Here is a 24505-nt window from a genome sequence, read left to right as displayed (position 1 = left end):
AACTCTGTCTTCTATGTGACAGCCAGTTTTCAATCCATGAAAACAGACTTCCTCCAATTCCATGGGCGTTTACATTATGCACCAGCCTCTTATGCAGCACCTTGTCAAATGCCTTTTGGAAATTTGAATACGCTATGTCTACAGGTTCCCCTCTATCTACTCTCCCTGTTACATCCTCAAAGAATTCGAGTAAATTTGTCAAAACATGATTTTCCTTTCTTAAAACCATGTTGATTAGGTTTGATTTCATTCAGCTTTCCTAAATGATTAGCTATTTCCTCTTTGATTATTGACATCAGCATCTCACCAATAATAGATGTTAAACTAACTGGCTGAGAGTTCCCTGCCTTCTGCCTATGGGAAGGGACTCAGAGGGCACCTATCCAATCTCTTTGATCACCCTTGGAAGAATATTATCTGGGTCAGCAGCCCTATCAATTTTGTGCTTTCCTAGTATATCTAGGAGTGACATCATTATCTATTTTAATATGAATAATGCTATTCAATACTGATCACCCTCAGTGGAAACATAAGCATCATCCACAGGAGTAAAGAAGGATAAAAGTAGTCATTCAGCAGCTCTGTCACAATCTGAGATTCTGCCTATGGTTTTCTTACTTCTGACATTGCTTTATAAAAGAACTTTTGCTATTACTACTACAATTACACGTCGTCTTGTTTCCCTGAGAGCTCTTCTCCAATTTCATGGTTGTTTGTTGCCTTCCTTAACTGCATGTGATATTTTTCATGTTCCCCTGGAGTGAATGCTAAGTAAATGCCTTCTGTTCAATTGAATTTGCCTCTGTACATTCCTTGTCAAGTGTTTGGTTTTGACATGTTCCCTTTTAATCATTGGTATATACTTGGTTTAATCTGCTTGAAATGGTTTTAGATAAGACTCACTCATCATCGGTATTGATGGCCAATCTAGTAAGGTTTCCCAGTAAACGTTTGTCAGGTCTCTGTCATTTTTATAATGTTAGCCTTTTTAATTAGATTAGTCTACTTGGTTCAAGATTAAGGCTGCAGCCTTAGATTGGTCAATAAGATTAAATTTACTTACATTTTGATCAGAGTTGGCAGATATTCCCCAACACGTGGTTTCAACATTGGGTCAATACTTAAAAGAAATCTGGAATTTGTCTATCCTTGAAAGCCTCATCAATATACTCTGAAAGGAAACAATCACTGATGGTGTTCACAAAATACTCGGCCATTCTCCCCACTACACTAGATGGTTCATCGACAGATGATTTAACACAAGGAAAGTCTTCCATAATATAAATTGGTCTCAGGTTAGGAAACTGAGTAAGTTGTGAACAAAGTTCCTCATGATCTGTGATGTCTCTCCTGCGAGTCCGTAACAAGTGCAAGTTGTAAACTTAAGATTTAGAGTAATTGATTCCAAACAGTTTCAAGCTCCAACTGATATATTAATATTTCTGTGCATAGCAGGCAAAATATTGCTGACAAATAATGCTATACCTCCTACTTTTTCGCATGTTCTACCATTCCTAAGATTGTGCGAAATGCCATATTGCAGGATATAACTGTCATTTATATCAAACCATTGTCTCTGTCACACCAATAACATATGTGTTTTGTAATGCTGCATGAGATTGTAGTCCCAGCAGTTTATTTCTAAGTCTTCTCATTTAAACATGGGTGCCATTTATATTTTGTACATTACTTCTGAAAAATCTAGGAAGTCTATTTGTGCTACTTTCTGGTTTAGCTATTTTACCCTTGGTTTAAATCTCCCCAAACCAAAGGCTACCTCAAAATTGTTGGCCACATGTGTGCACCTAGAAAGTTAAGATGAAAATCCGTCCGAGAAAGTTTACCCTGTAACTGAAAAAAAAATCCATTTGCCTTTCAAAGTAAGTCTCTCTCTTTCTCTTACCAAGATCCTCGAGCCCACTGATTCTGTTGTTCCTTTCTGTAGAATCCTATAGCCTTGGAAGAAGGCCTGCAATTACTACCTTTGCTCCCTTGTTCTTTAGTTCATGTGTGGACTTCCTCTAGTTGTTCTGCAGGAGAAGGAACATTTTCTCTAAGATGTCATTTGCTTCCAGGTAACCGCTCTGTTACAATGAGATGATATGGTAAACAGAATTAAAACTGTTTTGAGTCTGCATGTGGTTGCAAGAATTGACCAATGGGTTGCACTTCTCCACAAATCATTCAAATTGTTTTATGAAAAATCTTCAACTAAAATTTTTGCAGAACAGCTTATTTACCAGTAACTCAAATGTCAGATAAATTTTCAAGGCAACTATTTTGGTACAAGTTAACAGCTAGAGAAATAAATTGTTAATTATTGCTTGAGACATATTCTAATTACAACTGCCTGTGAAAAGAGGGCTGCGTTTTCTCAATCTAACTCCCTTTAAAAAAATGAATTTTGACGGATAAATACAGAAAAAAACCAAAAAGTTATGAACGTAACATGGAATTTGGTTTTTCAGCACACTGTTAATTTTCCCTCTTTTCTGTAGCAACATTGTAAATTTATTCATTTTCTTCAGAGATTCTCACATATTTGGAAAACACCTCAAAGTACAGCATTGCCTTAAAAATTGGATCATAAGAGAATCCTGAGAGGGATGTATCACATTTAGCAACCTTGTAAAAATGTATCATTAAAGATGAAATTGAACATTGAGGTGCAAGTACTTCATCTCGTCCGACCTTTAACTACTGGTGCTGGTGACGTTTGAGAATACCAGCACACAGCTTTGTCTTTTCAGCTTGGCTGTTGGTTCAGAACTTAAGAAACAGCAAATGAGTATTTGTTTAGCACCTTAAAATACATCAAAGCATTCTACTCGCTGAATTTATACTTTTGGAGTGTATGACAGATTGACATATGCAACACATTACTGGACATGTGCTACAGACTAGAGTTTCCACTCTTAAATCCAGATAAAATGAACAGAGAAGTAGGGCAGAATATATGATCATAGTTTCAGTTCTGACATGTCCTTTATTGCCAATAATAAAATAACTAAAACCTATGTTCATAAAGAGAGCCTTTAATTGTTTTCCTCTCTGATTAAGTTGCACTCAGTTTCTTATTTTTTTAATAAAACACTGTGGGCGGCCTGTTTATATTTCACCAATTTTGTAACACTCCACACATTAACTGGAGTGACTCGTCCCAAAAGCAAACAGGTAGCAACCCAATGTCAGCTACTGTTTAATGGTTTGGCAGCGATCATAATTAACAAGCCTGTTGAGAGCCAAGACATAAACTGGCAGAGTTACTTGCTGAACTAAGGCAAAGAAAGGAGGGGGGAAATTCCGTTTAAAATTATACTTTTGGTTTGAAGGACCAAGCAGCAGCATGGCTTTTAAACTTTAAAAAGTTGACAATTAGGTTGTGTGTCTCACTTCTTCAGTGATTCAAAAATCTGACCAGTTTTGTATAAATTGAGCCAAAGTGTGACAGATGAAGGGCTCCCAGCCTCTGAGGCGTGCTGTGTGCCTACGTGCCGGCTAGCCTGCTCCACACTGCATTTCTCCCGCACACACATCTCTCTATTCCTGTTTGCAGTGGCTCTCCTTGTACAACAACCAAAGACTGGCACGGACCAAATTTATCCCGGAATAAGGACAGCACGCATGTGCCGTCAACCCGGATGTAAATCACTTGTCTAGTGCAATCCTTGGTTGAATTTTGGCATTGTAACCGGGTCCGGACCGAGCTGTGCCAGGTCGGACCGCGTTTAAAATGGGAATAAAGGTAGCACCGGCAGGGGCATCGCGCCACATCAATCCCATGAGTTAAAATTGGCCAATACAACCATCTGACCAATTGGGGAAAAGTCGGCGGAATTGGGCGAAATAAACCCGGGATAACTGGAATGGAAATAGAACCTGAGGTCGGTGTATTTGGTACTTGGGGGGGGGGGGGATTTATCTGATGACAACTGTTTCAGGTGATGTGAACTAAACAGGATACTTGGAAGTCCTGAAATAAAGGGCAGATAAAATTCCGAAATACAATACTGCAGAAAACTGAATTGGGGAAATAAAAAAATAACCAAAAATATACAAAGCATTTTTACTTTTGGCAGTTTGAAGATGGCAATTTCCTTTCTTTCCCCTGTCTTGCAGGTTCTGCCAAACTTTTTCTTCTGAAGTGCTGCCGGCTGCAGACAGTGTTGCACTGTTATTGTGGACTTCGTTTGTCACTAACAAGGTTTATTGCCAAGTAGATGTCAGTTAGCCCCGCTCCACCCGCACCACAGTCTTCATTCATCCCCGAAGTAACCAGCTCCAGTCGTTGTGAAAAGCCACAGCAGTGCTCCCTCCCTCTAGCCCACATTGACTAAGTCTGTATTTCTCAATGGTGAGAGTTTCCATACATAAACGCCTACATGTGCTGAAATGATTAACTCGCATTCAATCCATCACATTAAGAACAATCCTTGCCCATCCAATTTTGGTTTCATTAAGTTAGTGGAATGTAAAAATGGTTGGTTTCTTTTTTGGGGGGTTGCAAGAGAGAGCAGCACAACAATGTCTTGACAGCTGGATTTATCTGATGATAACTATTTCAGGTGATGTAGATGAACCAAAATCCTTCGGAGTTCTGAAGCAAAGGGCAAATGAGATTCCGAAATATTGCATAAAATATGTTTCGATGGATGGGGGAATTGTTTCCTTCAGGTATGGTAGACCGTGCTGGAAGTGGGTTATGCAGCTGTATAGATCACAATGATGCCTGAAGGTCTGCCTGACAATGACTGTTTCAAGCTATGAGTGGAACTGCCACTTAAGGAGTCACCTCCATTCCTTTGACCACAGAAAAGATTTGGGACTATATGGAGGAGAAAAATGCAAATCCATCCCTCCCCCATTGCATCATCCAATTGGTTCTAAAATTAATCCAGTGTTTTTATGTTCTGGACTTAAAATTTCAATTCTCTAAATCTTATATTCCTCTTCAATATCACCTTTCAGATGCCTTCTTTCGTTACTGGAAAAAAAAACAAATCGCTAGATTATTTTCCTCAGTTTAAATCCTGAAGATTAGGCGTCAGGTCTTGGGCCACCTCTTTGCAATGCTTCCCATGTTTCAATATCTCCTTTGTGTCTCAGTGACTAGAACTAAACAAAGTATTCAAGATGTGTTCTAACCAGAACCTACATAGTTTGCTCATAACTTCCTCTTGACCAGGGGAATTTCACAGTAACTTCATTGCAGTGTTAATGTAAGCCTTACTTGTAATAGATAAACTTTTTATTACTTTTTGTATTCTGCTGTTCTGGCTAAAACATTCAACATTCTGTATTAGTTGGATGTATTGAGTGTTGGGTTTCGGAAAACTCCTGGGTCACTTTCAACTTTGTCCCTAGTTATTTGAATGCCATTCATGGACTATGTGTGTTACCCAGTTTTCATTCTAATATGCATTTCATCTAATAACATCGTGGATTCAAGTCCCACCCCAGGACTTGAGCACAAATCAAGGCTGACACTCTCAGTGTAATACTGAGGGAGTGCTGCACAGTTGAATGTGATGCAAAGTTAAACTAAGTTCCTGTCTGTCCTCTCAGGCGGACGTAAAAGATCCCATGGCACTATTTTGAAGAAGAGTAGGTGAATTGTCCCTAGTGTCCTGGCCAATTTCTCCTTCAGTCAACACAGCAAAAAATATATAATTTTTACATTGCTGATTGTCAGAGCTTGCTACGTGCATACTGACTGCTGCATTTCCTACATTACAGCAATGACTGCACTTCAAATGTACCTTGTAGCTGTACAGTGTTTTGGGATGTCTTGTGGTTACAAAAGGCGCTATATAAATGCAAGGTTCTCTACTTATCAGAGTTACTTAAATTTCATAATTGTCTAGCTCAATCTAAGTTTTGAACTTCTATTTAATTGCCCTTTCTAATTTAGTACTATATACAAACTCAACTTGCATTTGATTTCTGAGTCCATGTCTTGATTAAAGGTAGAAACAATAATGATCCCAATATTGTTTTGCTGAGGCATCCAACTCAGTGCTTCTCCCCCATTCCAGCATAACAAGTGCCCATTATTTTCCATCTTTCAGCCAATTTCTTATCCATATCAAAAATTTACCTTGAATTCCCACAGGGGACACAGCATTTACCTGTAACTACACAATACCATGGTGGCACAGTGATTAGCACTAGGGACTCAGGTTCAATTCCCGGCTTGGGTCACTGTCTGTGTGGAGTTTGCACATTCTCCCCCTGTCTGCGTGGGTTTCCTCCGGATGCTCCGGTTTCCTCCCACACGGCACGGTAGCTGCTGGTTACCACTGCTGCTTCACAGCTCCAGGGACCTGGGTTCGATTCCCAGCTTGGATCACTGTCTGTGTGGAGTTTGCACATTCTCCTCGTGTCTGCATGGGTTTCCTCCGGGTGCTCCGGTTTCCTCCCACAGTCCAAAGATGTGCGGGTTAGGTTGATTGGCCAAGCTAAAATTGCCCTTAGTGTTTTGGGATGCGTAGGTTAGAGGGATTAGCGGGTAAATATGTAGGGATATGGGGGTAGGGCCTGGGTGGGATTGTGGTCGGTGCAGACTCGATGGGCCGAATGGCCTCTTTCTGCACTGTAGGGTTTCTAAGATTCACAGTCTGAAAGACATGCTGGTTAGGTGCATTGACCCGACCAGGCGTTGGACTGTGACGACTAGGGGAATTTCACAGTAACTTCATTGCAGTGTTAATGTAAGCCTTACTTGTGACTAATAATAAATAAACTTTAAACAAATATATATTTATACTTATTTTGCTATATTTCAACATGGCTGGAATATCTGAACTATAGTTGTATTCCTTTACCTTTGATGTATAGCTTGAAGTATTTCCTTCTGAGGAAATGGGATCTGATGCTGGGATCTGAGTGATCCCAGAAAAAAATCCCAATATACATGGAAACATACATCGAAAACAAAAGCAGGAATAGACCATTCGGCCCTTCGATCCTGCTCCACCATTAATTATGACCATGGCCGGTCACCAAAGATTCAGTACCCTGATCCCCCCCCCCCGTATTCCTTGATCCCTTTACCCCTAAGTAGCCCCATGAGCTACATCTAATTCCTCCTTGAAATCACACAATGTTTTGGCCTCAACTTCTTTCTCTGATAATGAATTCCACACATTCATCACTCTCTGAGTGAAGAAATTTCATCTCACCTCAATCCTTATCCTCAAACTGTGACCCCTAGTTCTGAATTCTCCCACCATCAGGAACATTCTTTCTGAATCTAATCTAAACCTGTTAGAATTTTATCCCCTTTCACTCTTCTAAACTCCAATTAATATAATCCTAACCAACTTCGTTTCTCCTCATATGACAGTCCTACCATTGCAGGAATCAGCCTGGTAAACTTTCACTGCACTCTATCTATAGCAAGAACATCCTTCCTCAGATAAGGGCACCAAAACTGCACACAATATTACAGGTGTGGCCTCACCAATGTCATATACAATTGCAGTAAAATTTCCCTATTCCTATCCTCAAGGCCAACATACCATTTGTTATAAAGGCCAACATACCATTTGCCTTCTTTACTGCCTGATGTACCTGCGTGCTTATATTCAGTGACTGATGCACAAGGACACCAAGGTCTCACTAAGTATCCACCTCTCTCAATTTACAGCCATTCAAATAATAATCATATTATGGTCACTCATTCTGAAGAGTTCTCTCACAAGCAGATTGCCAACTGATCCCCTCTCATTGCACATTACCCAGTCCAAGATGGCCTATTCCCTTGTTGGTTCCTCAACATATTGGTCCAGAAAACCATCCCGCATACACTCCAGATATTTCTCCTCTTTTGTACTGTGACTAATTTGACTCACCCAATCAATATGCAGATTAAAGTCACCCATAATCACAAGTGTCCCTTTATCACATGCATCTCTGATTTCCTGTCCAATGCTATTCCCAACATTACCACTACAGTTTTGTGGTCAGTATACCACCCACTTGAATGTTTTTTGCTGCTTCGTGTTTCTTAACTCAATCCATGCAGATTCCACATTGTCTGTTCTAATATCTTTCCTCAATATTGTATGAATATCTTCCCTCAATATTGTATGAATATCTTCTTTAATCAACAATACAACTCCACCACATTTTCCTTTCTGTCTGTCCAACCTAAACACTGAATAGCCCTCAATGTTTAGTTCCCATCCTTGGTCACTTTGGAGTCATGTCTCTGTAATCCTGACTATATCATACCCCTTTATCATCTATCTGCACAACTAATTCATCCATTTTATTTTGGTTGTTTTGAGCGTTCAGGTGCAAAACCTTAACATTAGTCCTTTTAACCCTTCCAGCTTGTCCAGGTTCCACCTTCCCAGAACTGGTCTCAATGCCCCAGGTATCTGAAACCCTTCCCTTCACCCTCTTTTCAGCCATATATTCATCCTATATATCCTGCTGTTTTTACTCTGACTAGCACGTGGCACTGGTAGTAATCCTGAAATAACTACATTTGCAGTCCTATTTTACAAATTGCTTCCTAGCTCCCTACATTCTGCTTTTAGGACTTCATCCCTTTTTTTATCTATGTCATTTGTACCAATGTGTACCATAACAACTGGCTGTTCACCACCCCCCACCCCCACTTCACCCACTTCAGAAATACATTCTATAATCACACAATGATACCTTAACAATTGTAACCTACAATAAAGGACGGCACAGTGGTTAGCACTGCTGCCTCACCACCAGGGACCCAGGTTCGATTCCCGGCTTGGGTCACTGTCTGTGTTTGCACGTTCTCCCTGTGTCTGTGTGGGTTTCCTCCAGGTGCTCCGGTTTCTTCCCACAGTCCAAAGATGTGCATTGGCCATGCTAAATTCTCCCTCAGTGTACCCAAACAGGTGCCAGAGTGTGGTGACTGAGGGATTTTCACAGTAACTTCATTGCAGTGTGAATGTAAGCCTACGTGTGACAAATAAATAAACCGACCCAACTGTACTCACCAAACAGTTTAGATTACCTTAGGAGATGCAAACTTGCACTCCACTCTTTCTTATTGTCTTTTAACCATCTGGTTCTGCTCTTAGATTCACTTTTTCTTTATTCTTTATCCTCCTATCTTTGTTCCCTAATTGTTACTTTGTTTAGTTGTTTAAGTTTCTGTTATTTAAAGATGGTCCCTAATATCAGTTCTTACCAACCAATCAGCTTACTGCTTTCCTGTACCATCACTCTTGGATTTTTCAAACTGAGCGCGCTGTTGGTGATATAAATAAATATATTTTATTGTCTCATTTTCCTGTTCGAAGTAAGGCCAGGTTCCTTTGTAAGAAATACTGTTTCGCATGCAATTCCTCAGAAATTTGACATTGATTTTGAATTGTTTTCATCCAAACCGGTTTTGATTTGATTAGGTTCTGCATGGCACTTTACTCTTAAAACCAGGCTATGGATCCAACATATCATCTTAATCCCGATATCTCCTTCTGTTCTTCGTGGTGATGATAGGACCGCTGCCATTATGATTCAGGTCCATTCCCTCCTGGGCTTATCTCAAAACAAATCTTGTACAGACCACATTGATGCCTAAACAATAATTACTTCAAGCTATTAGTGGAACTGTCACTTAAGGTGTCACTTCCATTTTTTTGACTGCAGAAAGGACTTTGGGATTATATGGTATTTTATCATAACACTGAGGTAAATCAAAATTTATCATTAGGAAAGTAGGAATTCTATTTGAAGCTGTAATATCAGGTTAAGAGTGTATTGGCATCATAATGGTCTTACTTTTAAAGCAAACTTCAAATATAAATGGAAGACAAGTTACACTTTCCTAAACTGTTAGAAATCATATGTAAATCATCTGGGTGAATGGAGCTTTGTTTTTTGTGTGCAGTTAGTATGAGTATGTTACAATGATAAAGTTTGTCATGACTTGATGGGGAATGTAAATATTTTCGGATGTTAATTACTTCTTACTGATGGATTGTAAAATGACATTGCAGCAAGATATTTAAAATATACTGTTTCGCTGTTAAGGTCTTTCAGCCTAATGAAATGTGATGGATTTCCGAGGCAAGAAATATGAGCGTGGGAGTAACTGGTCAGATCCTGAGGTGGTGGAGCTGCTGCAGCTTTGGGCTGATGAGTCCGTTCAGATGGAATTGGAGAGTTGTCTGAGAAACCAACATGTCTTCAACAGGATTGCAGAAGTCTTAAGGGAAAAGGGTATCCACAGGACAGGAGACCAGTGCCGGGAGAAGATCAAAAAAATGAAACTTGAATACAGAAGAATTAAGGATAACAACAAGATCTGTAGGGGAGGGAGGACTTGGAAATTCTTTGAGGTGATGGATAGAGTCTTGTCCAACAGGCCAAATATTTGTTACAGTACTGTGGGTAACACTGTGATAACACAGCAGATACCACCAGGTGTTCTGGCAGCAGGGGATGGGTACATTCATCATCACCACCACCATCATCTTACTTCTCCTCCACATGGTATTTCTCATTCACACCATCCTCAGGAACTAATGGACATTAAATGTGAAGAAGTGGACTCAGACGAGCGCAGCGAGACACCTGAACCACCCCCCTCCATTGTACTTCAAACTGGGGATGATCATGGGATGGATGGGAGCCTGTTGGAAGGAGGACATCATGATGGGTCACCGACAGCTCGGCTCGATAATCCTACGGAGAATGCCATTTCTCCAACAGGTTGGTACTTAATACCTACCCTTGTCCCCTCATCCCTCTCTCATTCTGTCTTTCTTTAGTCTTTCTGTATTTTTCTCACTCTCTATCTCACTCTCTATCTATCTTACTCTCCTTTTATCTCCCTTTCTCTATCACTCCTTGCTTCTAACTGGTTGTACTCCGCCCTCTCCACCAACACACACGCCTTCTGTCTCTCGCCCTCTTTTCTCTGTCTGGCTCATTCCCTGCTCCTCACCCTCACATTGGGTTTATATTATCCTCGCCTCACTGCTTCCTCCCAGTATGACTCATATGCTTCCCCCCTCCTCCCAATTGGCTCAGATGCTTCCCCTTTCCATATCTCCTCCTTATCAGATGGTCTGCCACATGCCTCCTTCATTTCAGTTCACCTATCTCCTTTCCTTTTTCACTGTCATTCTTTTCTCCTACCTTCTCTGTCCCTCCATCCTCTGCTTCACATTCTGTCTGTTCCTGCCCTATTCACTTGTTTTGTGTTTCTTCTTTTATTTCCCACATTCTCTTCTTTAGTTTTCATCCTTTGTTCCTCTTTTTTGTTTCCTTTTCTACCTTTCTATATTGTTCAGTTTTTATTCCAGTGCTGCTTAAAATGTTACAGTAACCCAATTGGCAAATATTTGATTTACTGTCACTTGATGTGAGTCAAGTGACGTCCTTGAGATCAATTCAAAGGGCCTCATTTTCCTTGGAACAATGTGATGGAACAAACTGAGCATAATGTTGTGGATGTAACCGAATCGAGACCTAATACATATTCAGAATTGTTCTTCTAGTTTTGTGTAATACATTCCAAACAGCTTTTTCCATCATAATAGCCTCATGATAACGGCTATGAACTGCAAGCCCCAGTGTTTATATATATACACACCTGGCCCAAATACATCATGCTGCATTTGTCTCTATTGGAAAACATCTGCCCACACTGGCCCCTTTGCCCAATGGGTTTAGATGCCCATGTAGACAATTTATTTAATCTAAGGTGCTAACACCCCACATGTCATTGTCAGATAAAAATTGTAGATTGTTTCCTTGTTGCTAACAAAGATGATGAAGAGCACATGCACTAACAATGTCTCCTGGGCTCCTGAGCCAGAAGATTGTATGTTCAGGTTCTGCTCCAGGAACCTGAACCGACACAGTCTTTGACATTCCAGTGTAGTACAAAGGGAATGGTGTTGGGCGGAATTTTCTTGAAACAATTCTAAATGTAAAACGGGCGAGAAAACGGGAAGTTTTTTTGTCTGTTTTTTTTGCAGTGAGGTTGGTGATGGTGACTCACAGCACTCTGTGCAATGGAGACTGTAATGTGAATCTTGCCAGTAGGGTGGGTGAAGTCTCAACACAATTGGGAGGCCAGCTGCTGCGCTGTAGGGATGCCATTGCACAGATGCCTCGATCTGTCACTCCACCCCCCCTCCAAAGGACATCACCTGGCACACCCCCACCGACTGATCGCCACCCTGAACATCGACCCCCCCCCACCCAATCGCTGCCTGATCGACTGGCATGGCGAGCTAGTAAGATCCTGCCCGTTGTCTTTCAAATGGGACATCATGGGTAGGAGGTCCCGTAGTATGATTTCCACAAAGAGCAGAGAAGTTCTCACTGTTTCCCATGCCACCTTTAATCCTTGAAATAATACCAAAAAGCAGATTATCTCATTAATAGCGCAGTGCACTGACTTTTTGCGGAATCTTGCTGTGCACCAATTGGCTGGTATAGTTCGTACCTTACAACAGTGAATGTACTTGAAAAGTAATTCATTGGCTGTAAAGCTCATTGGGGTGTCCTGAGTTTAATGTAAATGCAACTCTTTCTTCCCATATTTCTTTCCTGTAGCAGTCCACTAATGACCAGCTGCGCACATGTCCTATAATTCATAACTACCCTCTGAATCTGCAAAGCAGCTAATTCCCATTATCCAAGCTAAATCTGCCAGTCAATCCCATACCACCTAGCTTTACTTAGTGAAGTTTAAAGTTTATTTATTAGTGTCACATGTAGGCTTACATTAAGACTGCAGTGAAGTTACTGTGAAAATCACCTAGTCGCCACACTGCCACACCTGTTTGGGTGCACTGAGGGAGAATTCTAGCATGGCCAATGCACCTAACCATGAACTGTGGAAGGAAACCAGAGCAGACACGGCAAGAATGTGCAGATTCCACACAGACAGTGACCCAAGCTGGGAATCAAAACCAGGTCCCTGGCACTGTGAGGCAGCAGTGCTAACTACTGTGCCACTGGTGTGACAATTTACGGAATCATTTTTGAAAAGCAAGGTAGAATTGTGCATTGTCTGCATTGTGCCGTCCAGGATACTGCAGTTTCTGCTGAAACCTGGAGTACTGATGTACATGCATGTGTAAGTAGCAGTATAATTTGGTGTGTCTATTTTATCCATTTGTAAGATTTCACCTGTTGACTTGAGGTGCCTGTGGCCCATGTGACTATGTGTAAGCAGTGTCTCCAATGTGCTGTGATATTTTGGCATGCATAGTTAGGGCGTTATGTTAGCTGTGCTTCTTTCTCCATTGTTGAGCCACCATCAAAGATGGACTCAACAGTTTGTACAATTATTTATTTGGTTGTTCTCTACTGGAATTTTTGCTGCTAGAAGAACAGGTGCAACAACAAGATCCAAGTCTACAAAGGGCAAGAGTGTGCTTTATACAATTTTTGAACTTTCCACTGTAAAGGCACGTTGGCACAGTGCTTCGCACTGCTGCCTCACAGCGCCAGGGACCCGGGTTCAATTCCGGCCTCGGGTCACTGTTTGTGTGGAGTTTGCATGTTCTCCCAGTGTGTGTGTGGGTTTCTCCCGGATGCTCCGGTTTCCTTCCACAGTCCAAAGAGGTGAGGGTTAGGTTGATTGGCCATGCTAAATTGACCCTAGTGTCAGGGAGATTAGCAGGCTAAATATGTGGAGTTATGGGAATAGGGTCTGGGTGGGATTGTGGTCAGTACAGACTCAATGGGCCGAATGGCCTCCTTCGGCACTGCAGGGATTCTTACTTTAAATTAAAGCATGCAAGAAGTTAAATGAAAAAATTGTCTCAATAGTGAGCAGCTGGTTTGAGTTGGTGCGACAAACCTACAGGACTCTACACTTACTGTGCCTAATGTGATGTTAGACCCAACTTCTGCAATATTTCATAAAAGCTCCAGAGGGCAGGCGTGAAAAATCCAGATTTTGCATCGATCCGAGCAATGAAAGTGGGTTTACCCGAGGATAACTATCCTCAGTCTTTACACACCGGTTTTGTGATTTTCTCGCATAGACTATACCTTTCTCTTTTGAACTAAACACTTTGTAAATTTTTTGAAAGATTTTATGTAAACTTTTCCTCCAATCAAATTGGTTGCTTCAGCCAAAGTACAAAACCCTAGCATTTAAAAACGAATATTTAAAATCCATTACTGGTTGCTTTGTCCCATGATCAAGTAAGTGACGCTCAAAGACTTTATGACACTGAAAATAATTGAAAGCAAAAATGAGAAAGTCCGGTGAAGTGAAGAGCAAAGGAGCAGCTCTGTTTGACAATTATCGTTCAGTTTGAAAGTAGGGCAGAATCATAGTAGCAGAGCCTAGCCAAATGGGAGCTTAACAGAGAAGTTCAATTTAGAGTTTTAGTGCTGCAAAAAAAAGGAAGTGGACAAAATCATTGTGTAATGAATAGGCTATAAAACACAGTGTTTGTAGCACTGACAGCTCTGGAATCATATGCCCTTGTGACTTGAGGTGTTAATCAGTAAATTGGTAGCCACTTAGCATATTGTACTTTACCCTATATATACATCACGGATTGTAGCTTTCTGCACATGCCGAAGATTGTATTACTGGCAGGTTCTAAAAATTAAGCGCGGACCTATTCTAAGGTAGGAGCCAAGATTTTCTTTATTAGTGAGGAATTTGTCGCAAGAACATTAACTAAGTTACTATTTAGTCTTCATGTTTAGCATTGCTTTTTGTTTTACAGATTTTTTTTTTCTGGTTGGTACAATGTTGAAGAATGTTACATCAATAGTCCAGGGACAGAGTGCATAGTAGACAAGCAACCGGGGTTTCAAAGTCTATTTCTCTCCACTGGCCAAAAACGATTTTGATTTTCTCCCGATCAGATGGAATTGTAAAAAAAGAAACTAGAGTTTACACAGAGTGCTTTTCAAGATCTTTGCATAGCCCAAAATGTTTTATAATCAACTAAGATCTTTTTGAAGTGTTGTCAGTTGTGTCGGAAACATGGTGGCCAGTTTGCACACGGCAGTGTCCTTCAATCAGTGACAGTCTGCTTTATTGGGTGAGGGATAAATATTAGCTCGAACTATGACAGAGCCTCTCTGTTCTTTGATGTTTTTCTTGTGTCTGAGAGAACAATAGGGCCTCACCCAGAAGAGTTTAATATCTCATCCAAAAGACAACACTGCTAACACAGCAACACTCCCTCAGTTTCATAGAATAGAATCCCCACAGTGCAGAAGGAGGCCATTCAGCCCATCGAGCTGCACTGACAACAATTTCACCCAGGCCCAATCCCCGTAACCCTCATTTTTACCCATTAATCCCCCTGACACTAAGAGGCATTTAGTGGAAACTGGAGCACCGGAAGAAACCCACGCAGACACGGAAGGATGTGCAAACTCCACACAGACAGTGACCCAAAGCCGGAATTGAACCCAGGTCCCTGGCGCTGTGAGGCAGCAGTGCTAACCACTGTGCCACCGAGCCGCCCTGGAACTTTATTTTGCTTTATTTTATTTCTTCATTCAAGGGATGTGTGTCTTGCTGGCAAGGCTGTCATTTATTGCTCATCCCTCATGATGAATTGTGGCAGTCTGTTCTGAGAGTATTCCTAAAATGATTTTTGGTAGAGAGTTCCAGATTTTAACCCGAAGGACTGTGAAGATATATTTCTAAGTTAGGGTGGTGTGTGACTTGGAGAGGAACTTGGAGGTGGTGATATTCTCATGCAATTGCTCTCCTTGTCCTCCTAGGACAGAGGTCATGTGTTTGGGAGGATAGGCAGCCTAGATTTTGTGCACTGATCCTTTAGTCAAACTTGAACCAACAACTGCTTAATTCAGGCAAGAGTGCTACTAGCAAGCCAACGCTGGCACGCAAGTTCCGTCTTGAATAATTCCTTTAAATTTTGATACTTGTTCGTCGTGGCCACAATGTTTTAAGTGAGTACATTTCTCTCTGCTTTGGCTGACTTTCAAATTCAGTTGGTGTGGATATGAATTATAGTGCGACTCAGCCAGGAAAATGTTTGACCTTCGACACAGATTAAGCAACTATCACTGAACTAGTAATCCAGAGGCCTAGGCTAATGCCCTGGGGACTTGGCCCCTTCATAGCAGCTGGTACAATTTAAATTCAGTTCATAAATCTGAAACTTAAAGCTAGCCTCAGTAATGGTGACCATGAAACTATCATCGATTGTTGTTTTTTTTAAAAAAACCCTACTAGTTTATTAATGTCCTTTAGGGAAAGAAACTTGCCGTCCTTTCCTGCTCTGGCCTACTCCAGATCCATAGCAATGTGGTTGATTCTTAACTGCTCTCTGAAATGGCCTAGCAAATCATTGATTTCAAGGGCAATTAGGGGTGTACAACAAATGCTGGCCTTGCCAGAGTTGCCCACACACCATGAAAAAACAAAGGAAAAAATCATCTAGTTATTCAGGCATATTACATTGACCAAAAGCTTTGAGGAATTTGCATTTCCTTCCAGATCAATATCAGTAAAAATTAACACTTCACTGAACTTCAACTATTTATCAATGTGATGAAAGTGAAAAATCACTGTGGCCTGTTCAGTACCAATACCAAACTATAGTCTGCAGCTCTGAGTGTATCTGCTGCCGGTATCTAGTTACAGGAAACAGTGTAAAATATCACTTCTGTGTTTTAGCAGAAAGTTCTTTTCATAGTTATTGAAAGGCTCATGTCTCTTAAGATGGAAAACACGCACATAAGGTGCAGCTGTTTGTTACTCGGTAACATTGCATTTCTAATAATCAAATTTGACTAATAAATAGGCTTTGCCAGAGAATTAACAGGCTTATCTAATGAGTACGTGAGAAATACAGAACAGGATGACCCCAGGTTCAGGTTCCTGGTCTGTCCAGAGTTAATCGATTTCAGTCAAGGTGCTGGCAAGAATATTCAAATACTTGGGTTAAGAAAGGTAAAACCCTTGGAATGTTTCTACTCCTGATTTGCTATTTACCAACCCCACTCGAGGTATGCTCTGTAGATGTGGGGTGAGAATTGGATTGGGCCTGTTTACAATGACCACTGCCATCCCCATTCAACCCTGAAAATTAGACAAGTCATGCTCATTTGGACAAAGCGCAGGAATTTTATCGTAGAAAGTCATGAACAGCTATTGACAGAGGGAAAAATAAAATCCTTGAGTCCTGAATCAAGTTTTATTGGTCAGTTTTTTCCCTTCCCTTGATTTTAAGTTTCAGGACCCACACCCAGTTGTCTGACAAAGGATCATCCAGACTTGAAACATTGGCTCTATTCTCTCCCCACAGATGCTGTCAGACCTGCTGAGATTTTCCAGCATTTTCTGTTTTTCTTTCAGATTCCAGCATCTGAAGTAATTTGCTTTTATCTTGATTATTTCAGTCCTTTTTGTGAACACTCTGGGGGCTTGGCGAGCCAGTAAGATCAGGAGAGAGGCGAATCATTAGGTTCGCACCCGGTTTTTCGTCTCTCGCGATGTTACTGGCACTGATTTGCCGGTGAAATCAGCTTACTGGCGCGAAGCCAATTTCAATATTCATTAGTTAATTTAAATATAATTAGTTAGTCATTAATTATTCATTTCAATATAATTAGTGAGTCCCAGACGCTATTGCGTCTACCTGTCTGCTCGCTGGTCAAGGTCCTCACTGGCAAGGATCATGTATGGTTCCCACCAATGGGGGCCAGACGCGATGGCCTCGCCAGTGGAACCGGAGGCCATTGAAGCCCCCTGGATGGTCAGGGGTGAGGCTGGGCAGTGCCCCTTGGCACTGCCAACCCAGTACCCTGCAGTGCCAGTATGGAACTCTTGGCAATGTCAGTCCGGCAAATTGGCACTCCCGGTGGGCACCGGGCAGTGTCAGAGTGGCTAGAAGGGGCGGGCCCGCAATGGGGGCATGCCCATGATCAGATGAGGCATGAGTGGGAGCTCCATGGTGTGGGGGCAAAGGGGGTACTCTGCATTGGGGGGGACTATTCGGCTGGATCGGCAATCGGGGTGGCGGGGATTGGCGATGTCCAGGGCGGATATTGGGGTGGTAGTGGGTTAGGGTAATGTTCGGGGTGGCAATTGGAGTGGGAGGGGGTGATGTCCAGGGCATCGATCGGGGGGGTGGGGAGGGGGGGTGGGGATCAGCGATGTCCGAGGTGGCAATCAAAAGGGGCTGTGCAGGTCAGTGATCGATGGGGGTTTGGGGGAAGGGGCAGTGTCCGTGGGGGTGATAGTGCACTGGGAGTTCACCTGCACAATGGCGCCCCTAGAGCTCAGCAGTCAGCTTCCGGCTGAGAATAGGCTCTGCCACACCCCCTACTGGCGAGAGAATCACATCTGGGCTCTTTCTTTTCCAAGTGTCGTAAGATTGAGACTAGGAGCTCACCCAAAAAAATCAGCGCAATTGTCTCCCATTTTCACGCTCGTTTGGCATAGAGTCATAGAGGTTTACAGCATGGAAACAGGCCCTTCGGCCCAACTTGTCCATGCCGCCCTTTTTTTTAAAAAACCCTAAACTAATCCCAATTGCCCGCATTTGGCCCATATCCCTCTGTACCCATCGCACCCATGTAACTGTCTAAATGCTTTTTAAAAGATAAAATTGTACCCGCCTCTACTACTACCTCTGGCAGCTTGTTCCAGACACTCACCACCCTGTGTGTTAAAAAATTGCCCCTCTGGACACTTTTATTTAGATTTAGATTTGTTTTGGTAAGATCACCCCCTTCAACTTGTATATTAAAAATACTGTTTTAAAAAATGAATGGCTGGAATTTCCAGGGTGGGTGAGGCTCGTAGAACGGCATTCTCCATTGGCCTCAGGCAGGATCTTACGTGTCTTGGGCGGGTGAGGCAGTAAAATTCCAGCAAATGTGTCCAGGCAGTTTATTGCCCAGGAGTTCTGCACAGCTAAACCGAAGCAAGGTGGAAAGCAAATGACTTTCAATTACCCTTCATTTTCTTGTTTGGTATGTTTTGAAGAATCACATTAAACATGTTGTTTATTATTACCTCTGCAGGTTACATGGACCCAAATGTAAGTGGTACCTCCTCCGGGATGCATACCTCTGGACCTGCCTTTTCTGCGCTCCACAGACTTCGCCGGAAAAGGAAGCCACCCCGGGTAAAGGATCCTCTGGATGACATTCTTCTGAAATTTCTAACAGCACAAAGAGTGGTGGAGGAGCGTTTCCTGCAAATGGAGGAGCGAAGGATGCAACGGGACATGGAATTGGAAGACAGGCGGATGCAGCTGGAGCAACGCCGGATGGAACTGGAGAGGGAGCACGAGTACAGAATGTTCACCATATTTGCCCAGATGGTGAATGCACTTCGGCATGGAGGCTCCATGCAGACCTTGGGCCTGGACCTCAGCCAGGCCTTCTCGCAGCCTTCTGGTCGAGCTACAGAGACGGGTGGTCCCCCAGCCTCGGCTTCCACCTCCAAAGATGGTAACAGTAGAATAGTGCAGCAGCAGAGCAAATCTCTACCTAATGGACTGAAAGATGTTGTGTCTGGTGTAGAAACTAATCCAACATTCCGACGACCTGAATCTAGCATTTATTTATCAAAGAGAGGAAATGAAATTATTAATTCCTGTGAAATAACTCAGGAAGGTTATGATGCCTACCATGCAGATAAGCATGATGAAGATAAGAACCCTAATGTAAGTCTATTGAGCCATTTTAAATATCTTTTAAGATTCCGTCTATCTGTGGTCTTTGGAGTTCTACTTGTATTCATTTAATTGTTGTTGGGGGAGGATGCTATGATATCTCCAAACTGAATCTTAGAATGTCACAGAACACTGATTTTGTTTCTTAGCCTGTGTTTCATTTTGAAGGCACACCGAGGGGCATCTACTTATTCCATGCACCTGGATGTTCACTTAAAAATAAATTTCCACAGCATAAAATTACACAAATTTGGCACTGCCTTTAGGATTATAATCTTAAATAGAGACAATGATAAATTGGGGTGAAAAATGTTCATGAAGTGTTTGGGTTCACATGTCTTGTAGGGAAACACCGCATTATCTTATCTTTAATCACTGAGAGTGTTTGAAATTGTAGCTTGACACAAATTGAACAATGTCCCAATTCTGATCTTTGTCATGTAATGTGGACTGAATACTGTCCACTATGACTGTCCACAGTCTTCAGATGTGATGGACCTAGGAATGTCGGACTTTGGAGCAGGAGTAGGCTATTCGGCCCTTCGAGCCTGTTCTGCCACTCAATTAGACCTTTGCCGATCGGATTGTAGTTTTAACTCCACTTTCCTGCATGTTCCCCCCCAACTCTTGACTCCCTAGCCTATCAAAAAAAAATCTTAACTCTGCCTTGAATAAATTCAATGACCCATCCTTCACTGCTTCCTGGGAAGCGAATTTCACAGATTGATGACCTCCTGAGAGAAAACAGTTCTTCTCATCTCCAACTTAAGAGCGATACCTCTTATTCTTTCTTTCATAGAATCTCTATAGTGCAGAAGGAGGCCATTCGACCCATCGAGCCTGCACTGAAACAATCCCACACAGGTCCTATCCCCACAACCCGCACGTATTTATCCCACTAATCCCCCTGTCACTAAAGGGCAATTTAGCATGGCCAATGCACCTAATCTGCACAGCTTTGGACTGTGGGAGGAAACCGGAGCCACCTGGAGGAAACCCACGCAGCCACGGGGAGAATGTGCAAACTCCGCACAGGCAGTCACCTGAGGCCGGAATTGAACATGGGTCCCTGGTGCTGTGAGCAGTGCTAACCACTGTGTCACCCGTGCGACCGTATCTATCTTTGTGTTATCAGTAACTTTAGCTACCATATATTCGGTCCCTTCGTCGAAGCATTGATATAAATTATAAATAATTGAGCTCCAGCATTGATCCCTGTGGTACTCCTCTGGTTACAGCTTGTCAACCTGAAAAATACTCATTTATCCCTACTCTCTATTCCCTGTTAGCCAACCAATCCTTTATCCATGCTAATATGTTACCTCCCCCACCATGAACTTTTATTTTGTGCAGGAACCTTTTGATGTGGCACCTTATCAAATGCCTTTTGGAAATACAGGTATGCCATGTTTACAGGTTCTTCTTTATCCACTGTGCTTGTTACTTCCTCAGAAGAAATCTAATAATGTAGTAAAAATACCATTTCCCTTTCACAAAACCATGTTGACCCTGCCTGATCCCATTATGATTTTCTGAGTATCCTGCTATCGCCTCATTAATAATGGATTCTAGCAATTTCCCTATGACCAATGTTGGGTTAACTGGCCTGTACCTGAGTTCAAATGTGTTGAAATTAGTTCAGTTCTTCTCCTGCGTGCAGCTTCCTCGCTACTACCCGGCAATTCACCCTGCCTCTGCAGTCAGCAACTGGATGCTTTAATTGGGATTTTAATCACATGTATTTTGAACCCCTGGAGAAGAGCTTCCTTTGATTCAATGAGTCAGCAATGTAAGAAACAGTGCGGCAATGTCCTTTGTTCACTATTTCTCATAAATATGCTAAATGTTTCAACAAAATGGATTTTTGATCTCTCTGGAGAATGTCTTCCAGCCATAGTGTATCTAATACAGGGATCAGAAGAAACCTTTTTCCCTCCTTACCTCCCCTTCCCATAGGACAGCAGAGGTTGCTGGTTTCAGAATGTTCCCATCTTTTCCAATAATGTCAGCCATTGTTTTATGTACCGTTGTTGCGTTTCGAAATTTGGTAAATATTGATGTTCTAAATTGCAGGCAGTGAAAATCCTATATTATAGCTTTCTATATGTGACTTAAATTCAGTTTGACCTGGAACTGTGTGGCACGGTGGCACAGTGGCTAGCACTGCTGCCTCATAGTGCCAGGGACCTGGGTTCGATTCCCAGCTTGGGTCACTGTCTGTGTGGAGTTTGCATGTTCTCCCCGTGTCTGCGTGGGTTTCCTCTGGGTGCTCTGGTTTCCTCCCGCAGTCCGAAAGACATGCTGGTTAGGTGCATTGACCCGAACAGGCGCCGGAATATGGTGACTAGTGAACTTCACAGTAACTTCATTGCAGTGTTAATGTAAGCCTGACTTGTGACTAATACTTTAACCTTAACTTTAACTGGAGCTGGAACGACCTAGCGCCCACATTGTGAATTGATAACTGATGGGTGAGTAAGTCTAAGTGCAGCTCTTTGTTCAGATTATAGATTATTATATTCTTTTTGTTCTTATCCATCTTGCAGGGCATTATTAATCTGGGAGCTAGTGAGAACAAGCTGTGCTTTGACCTGCTTTCCAAAAGGGTATGTGCATCTTTACTTCAACAACAAAAAAGTTTTAAACTTCTGTGTCCTTCCAAGTGCTTTACCCTTACCCATTGTTCATATCAACAGTTTGAAAGGCATTGTGCAGGAGATTCCAAGTACCATGCTGGAAACTGGAGTGCTTCCCATTTCTAGCATGGAACTCATTTGGTCTGTTCCTAAGTCAGTTTTACTGGAAGTCCGCTGGTTGGAAATTGCTGGGAGTTTAAGGGCAAAATGATGACTGTGAAACCACCCAGTGATTTCTACACACTGTTTTGCTATTGATAGTTTCCAGAAATGAATTGGAAATTCAAGTTTCCAGGAATGAGCAGGATTTTTCGTATTGTGGGATTTCCCACTCTGCCACCCAAAGATCCAATGGGGAGCGCACTCCTACTGATCACAGGAGCCCTGTAGCTTATTCAACACTTCATGTTGGAGACAGGATTTCCATCCCCCACTTGGGCTGCTGGCCGATAAAATTGTGGCCTCACTATATGCATCACTCAATATTTAAATGGTGTTTCTAGAAAAAATAATAACTTTAATCTTGTAATTATAATCACAGAATGGATACATCACAGAAGGAGGCCATTGTGTCCACCAGGTCTGTGTTGGCTCTCTGCAAGAGTAGTTCACCTGGTGTTACTCCCCTGCCTTTTCTCCTTAACCCAGCAATTTTTTTTTCTCTTCGGGTAACAATCTAGTTCTCTTTTGCAAGTCACGATTGAATCTCTTTCTACCACACGCTCAGGCAATGCACTCTAAATCCCATCCACTCGCTGCGTTTAAAAAAAGTTTTTCCTCATGTCACCTTATCTTCTTTTGCCAATCGCCTTAAATCGCTGTCCTCTGATTCTCGATCCTTCCACATTTGGGAACAATTTTGCCCTATCTGTCCAAACCCCTCATCATTTGGAACATCTCTATCAAATCTCCTTCTCATCCTTCTTTTCTCCAAGGACAACAGCCCCAGCTTCTCCAACCTATCAATGCAACTAAGTTTCCCATCCCTGGAACTATCGTTGTGAATCTTTTCTGCACCCTCTCTAATGCCTTCACATCCTTCCTAAAGTGTGGTCACCAGAACTGGATGCAATGCACCAGTTGAGTGTTTTATACAGACTGCTCATTTGTCACATTGCTCTTTGTGGGACAGCAATTTTACTTGCCCCACTATCAGTAATTGTGCATTAAGCTGTATCGGCAGCATGGTAGCACAGTGGTTAGCACTGCTGCCTCACAGTGCCAGGGATCGAGCGGCACAGCGGCACAGTGGTTAGCACTGCTGTCTCACAACGCCAGGGACCCAGGTTTGATCCCCAGCTTGGATCACTGTCTGTCTGGAGTTTGCACATATCCCTGTGTCTGCTTGAGTTTCCTTCGGGTGCTCCAGTCTCCTTCCACAGTCCAATGATGTGCGGGTTAGGTGGATTGGCCATGCTAAATTGCCCCTTAGTGTTAGGGGGACTAGCTACGGTAAATGCATAGGGTTGTGGGGATAGGGCCTGGTGGGATTGTGGTCAGTGCAGACTCAATGGGTCAAATGGCCTCCTTATGCACTGTAGGATTCTATGCTTTGGAATTCCCCCCATTGACCACCCTGTCTCTATTTCCCTTTCCTTCTTTAAAACCTAGCTACATCTGTTTGAACATTTGTCGACATCTGCCCTGGTCTCAAATTTTGTTTGATATCATTCCTATGCAGCACCTTGGGTTGTATTATTACTAAAGTTAAGTATGCTGAATAAATGTAAGTTGCTGTTGTAATAGAATTGAATTGATTAAAAAATCTATAACAACTTCACAACAAGTCTTTGTTACGTATTTTTAACTGTTTTCCCTCCTGTTTAGTACTGCACTTTGAGTAATCCTTTTGTTCAGAGTCAGATAAATGCATAAGAACTGACCTTACATTAATTTTGCTGCCGTATCCTTACTCTGTGAAGAGTGACAGGATCTGTACATTCAACTGGTTGAACAGGAAATAGATACCATTTTGAGCTAAGGCTCATCATTTTGTTCCAAAGTTACCACCTCCCCCACCGGTGCCAGCAGAAACTTCAGTTGTCTGAACTCTACATTTTGGAATGTCTACCGTAAACCTTTCTGCCTCTCCACTTCCTTCTCGTTTAAGAAACTTTCTCAAGTCCCCATCTCATTGGTTATGCCTTTGATTGACCCTTTGAAATTTAACTTTCCTGGTTCAGCAAGCATCTTTTTTCAATGTTAACCTAGGAAGCAACT

General features: G+C 42.2%; 1 protein-coding gene across 6 annotated transcripts in view; it reads left to right on the top strand.

Moving 5' to 3' along the window:
* The first annotated feature begins 3697 nt into the window (after nucleotides 1–3697).
* The window catches only part of accs (1-aminocyclopropane-1-carboxylate synthase homolog (Arabidopsis)(non-functional)), a 55219-nt gene continuing 34411 nt past the window's right edge, over nucleotides 3698–24505 (top strand). The window contains exons 1-6 of one of the 6 annotated variants that reach the window (XM_078220635.1): nucleotides 3698–3884; nucleotides 4120–4354; nucleotides 9399–9684; nucleotides 10027–10707; nucleotides 18994–19640; nucleotides 22196–22255. In XM_078220635.1, the coding sequence (XP_078076761.1) occupies nucleotides 10050–10707; nucleotides 18994–19640; nucleotides 22196–22255 (1365 nt within the window). In that variant the 5' untranslated portion in view covers nucleotides 3698–3884; nucleotides 4120–4354; nucleotides 9399–9684; nucleotides 10027–10049. Of the gene's footprint in view, nucleotides 3885–4119; nucleotides 4355–9398; nucleotides 9685–10026; nucleotides 10708–14557; nucleotides 14605–15789; nucleotides 15910–18993; nucleotides 19641–22195; nucleotides 22256–24505 lie in introns of those variants that run through there. The other 5 variants (XM_078220636.1, XM_078220638.1, XM_078220637.1 and 2 more) reach the window with 5 other exon arrangements.

Source organism: Mustelus asterias, chromosome 9, assembly GCF_964213995.1.
Source record: "Mustelus asterias chromosome 9, sMusAst1.hap1.1, whole genome shotgun sequence".
NCBI lineage: Eukaryota > Metazoa > Chordata > Chondrichthyes > Carcharhiniformes > Triakidae > Mustelus > Mustelus asterias.
This window is presented reverse-complemented; position numbering and strand designations above follow the sequence as displayed.